Below are 3,772 nucleotides of genomic sequence, written 5' to 3'. Positions count from 1 at the left end.
TACTGATAGGTGGCCTAACAAGTTCCTTTTCAAGAGGCATTCCAATGGCAACACTATATTCCTCCAATGTTGAGGTTAGTTCGTACTCACCAAATATGAAGGTGGAAGTCTGCGGACACCAAAAGTGTGGTAGCGCCTGCATAACACCAGAGTGGATGTTGATCTCTAGCAATGGGAGAAGTCGGGCGATTCTTGCTTTCACATATCTTTGGCCCTCTTGATCTAATTGGTCCAACCACGTTTTGAGCTCTTTTTTGGGAGTGGAAATGAATTGTACATCGGTTTTCCCCATTGCATATAAAACAAGACTGGCGACGAAACCTATTGTCATGGACCGACAAAAATGCAATGAAGTAAGTAAATTGCAAAGTCAGAGTTTAGACAACTTACTTTCACCTGGAATGGATGACAATCACATAGACACACACATGAAACGTGAGGCTCGATTTCTACCTAGACGGCTTTAGCAAAGTGGAGTTAAGAGGATGATCTGACCGTTGCAGTCTCGCATTAACGTGTCAGGTCCTCCTAACTCCGGCTCAGTCGAAAGGAATGTCCTATAATCACGCAGTCTCGCGGATATGGACAAACACAATCGACACCATGAAAAACTTTCGGGGAAGAGAATGTCAACCTCTACATAGCAGTCTCGCTTTTGAGGAAGTGTCCTTCTCAACACCATCCTAAAAATCCTATCGCAGCCCAGGTCCGGCAGCAGGTTGTGTGTGCAATAGTGTCGTGTAAATGCATAGGCATACATAACAGTTCATATCAAACAACACTTCGTTCAAGAAAATAAACCATACATTCCTACACCTCCCTACAAAACAAAGGTTAGCAAACACTTCCCCTTATACCTCCCATCCTGCAAGAACATTTAACACCTTAAATATTAGGGACGTACCTGGGATCCTTGCTGCCAAACAAAAATAATTTTGTTTTGAAAAGAGAAAACTAGCCTAAGTCCACTAAAAGTCTTAAATCAAGTCCCCAGCGGAGTCGCCAAGCTGTCGCGACCTCCCCATGAAGCGGGTTGGACCACCTAAGGGTTTGGCTAATGGATTGCTAAGCCTAGGCTTAGCTCGAGCTCTCCCAAGCCCATACCAATTCGCAACTTAGGGTTTAAGTTCTTAATATGTAAATGATTTTTATCATGGAGTCGCCACTAATCTATTTTTGGTGGGTCGATTAGAAACCCAAGTAAAGTAATGGGAGAATTACTTCACTCCTACGAACCAGAGATTAAATGAGTTCGGGGACTTGATTACGCTAGATTTCTCTAACGCCCTTTCGGTACCTTTTCTCTTTATTTCAGAAAAATGTTTTGCAGGCAACTTGAATTGATTTTAGCCTAATACACTTAAGTGATCATACGGGTGCACAAACATTAAAGATAACATTCAAAAAGGAAAAAAAAACATTGAGGAATTAAACACAATAAGGCAAGCAACTATATATAGGGTTTTTTCTTGTTTTAAAATGAAAACTTACTTATATAACATGTACATGATGTTTTTTTTTTTTTTTTGAAATTCGAAATAATTACTGAAAATTGACTACCAAACTTGACAAGTTATCCTACTCAAGTTAGGAAATAATTTAGATTAAATCCCATTTTAATTCAGAAACTCATCTTAATTAAATAGTCGTAACATGCAATCTATTAAAAAATCTAACTAGATAAATTCTAAACATGTGACCTATCCTATTTAAGAAATTTTTTTTTTTAATGAGATTATTAAAATATGCAAACATAATGTAAAACCCTATTTAAAAAACTATTTAGATCCTCTCCTAATCTATTCCAAAATTTTGCAATCATATTCAAACAAAATAATACTATCATGAAGCCCTATATATATCATGACGTGCAAAATGCAATCCTAATTTATGAAGCTATCATATTCCGATGCAGGATTTGATTGATTTTTTTAGTGTTTTCCAAAACAAACAATTACCAAATAAGCATTATACCCAACTCACTCAGGATATTCATCAAATGAAGGATTAAAATAATTGAAAAATAATCCGTTGTCTCATGGATTAAATTAACGATTATTTTATTCCTAAACATCACCACAGTCAAGAAAAATCAAAATAATTAAAAAATTAATCCGAAGTCTCTCGGATCAACTTAATAATTATAATGATTTTAAAGCCAAGATATCATCAAAATCAACATAATTAAAAAAATGGTCCGAAATCTTACGAACCAAATTAATAATTATGGTGATTTTTACCAATAATATCCTATTAGGTAATGCCTAAAACCTCAATTAACATCAAACATTTCAGTTTATATAATAATATTTAAAAGAAATATGGTTAAAGAAAACTACCTTATTTGGATCCGAGCCAAAATTTCACGAACAGTAGTTCGCGTTGGGGTAGGGCTGTGGCGGTTGCAAGGCCACAGCAGCTTCGGTCAAGCTCATCACGGGCTTTGTGGGGGCTGCTCAGGCGCAGCAGCTCAGGAAGGAGGGCTGGTGGACTCGGCAGAGCAGCGAGCAGGCCGGGGTCGAGTCAGCGAGCTCAGGACAGCGAGGGTCGTGGCTGGTGGTGCTTGACACAGCTTGTCGTCGCTGGTGTACCTGCAGGGAAGGAGCAGCAGTGCGCAGCTCGGGCCAGGCGAAGACGGGGGAGGCGCGGTGACGGGTGGAGCAGCTTGCGGACGTTTGGGCGGTGGCGCGGTGTCAGGCGGAGGTGCAGGCGCGGTGACGAACGAGCAGGGGTGGATTGCAGGGAGACGGCGTCGGAGGCGCGGGTGGAGATGTCAGGTTGCTGGCATTAACGGGCCAGCAGCGGTTGGTTGGAGAGGTGGTACGACCGGCGGGGAAGGTGGTGCGGGTTGCGGGCGTCGGGCGCGGTTTGCTGGGCGTCGGGTCGTCGCAGGTCAGCGCAGGTTGCAGGCGGAGGCTGGCGGGCGCGATGAAGGCGAGCGACGGCAGCAGCGGAGGCGGAGGGAGCGTCGGGCGCTGCGGGTGAAGGCGAGCAGGTCGTGGGTCGTCGGGTTGAGGCCGGCGACGGGTGAGTGGGGCTCCGGCGCGGTGACGAGCTGCAGAGGAATGGAGGACGCTGAAGCGGATCGGAAGCCGCGGGTCGTCACGGCCACAGCAGGGGCGACGAACGGCGGTGCGAGCTCGTGGGTGGTGCTCGCACAGGGGATGGCCGGGCGAGTGGCGGTGATTGGTGGTGCGGCTGGGCGGAGTTTTGCTGCGAGGCGAACGGGTGAGGAGCGGAAACCGTGGAAATCCGGAGCGAAGAACTTTTGGAGAAGATGAACAGTAAGGGGTCTTGTCTTCTCTATTTTCTTTTTTTTTTTTTCTGCTGTTCGGTCACTTTTTTTTTCTCTCTCACTTCACCTTCTTTTTGGTTTTCCTCTCTATTCATCTCTTTATTTTAATATCCTTCCCCGACTTCATTTTTTCTTGTCCGAAGGAGAAGCCCCTTCACAATGAATATTTCTTTTAGCTCTTCGACACTCTTCTTTTTTTTTTTTAATCTCCTCCCCTGACTTCATCTTTTCTTCTTTTTCTCTGACGAGAGTCTCTCCTTTTTTAACCCCTTTTCTCTCAACTCGTGAGTCTCCACACGGGCTTTCTTTTTAATAGCTCTCACAATCCTCTCAAGGGAATTTTTTCGTTCCTCTCCCCAGCTCCCCCAAGAAAGCGAGGATCCTTGCTTATTTATAGGCAACAACCGACTTTAGTGTGAACAGGTGACCAGGAAGCAGCCGTAACTTTTCCTTGCTGTTCACGTTTGGTTCTTTTTT

The 3,772-nt window shown here is 44.0% G+C and overlaps 1 protein-coding gene across 1 annotated transcript; it reads left to right on the top strand.

Moving 5' to 3' along the window:
- Positions 1–2,321: 2,321 nt before the first annotated feature.
- LOC120287182 (uncharacterized PE-PGRS family protein PE_PGRS54-like) lies at positions 2,322–3,281 on the top strand. Its single transcript, XM_039299890.1, has 2 exons — positions 2,322–2,522; positions 2,598–3,281. The coding sequence occupies exons 1-2, from the start codon at positions 2,322–2,324 to the stop codon at positions 3,279–3,281; spliced, it is 885 nt and encodes a 294-aa protein (XP_039155824.1).
- Positions 3,282–3,772: the final 491 nt, after the last annotated feature.

The sequence above is a fragment of the Eucalyptus grandis genome, chromosome 8, assembly GCF_016545825.1.
Source record: "Eucalyptus grandis isolate ANBG69807.140 chromosome 8, ASM1654582v1, whole genome shotgun sequence".
NCBI lineage: Eukaryota > Viridiplantae > Streptophyta > Magnoliopsida > Myrtales > Myrtaceae > Eucalyptus > Eucalyptus grandis.
This window is presented reverse-complemented; position numbering and strand designations above follow the sequence as displayed.

Excerpts from the sequence above, each read along its gene's own strand:
- LOC120287182 (XM_039299890.1), top strand. The coding sequence starts at position 2,322 with ATGGTTAAAGAAAACTACCTTATTTGGATCCGAGCCAAAATTTCACGA. Across the intron at positions 2,523-2,597 it reads AGCGAGCAGGCCGGGGTCGA|GGAAGGAGCAGCAGTGCGCA; the intron begins GTCAGCGAGCTC and ends GTGTACCTGCAG.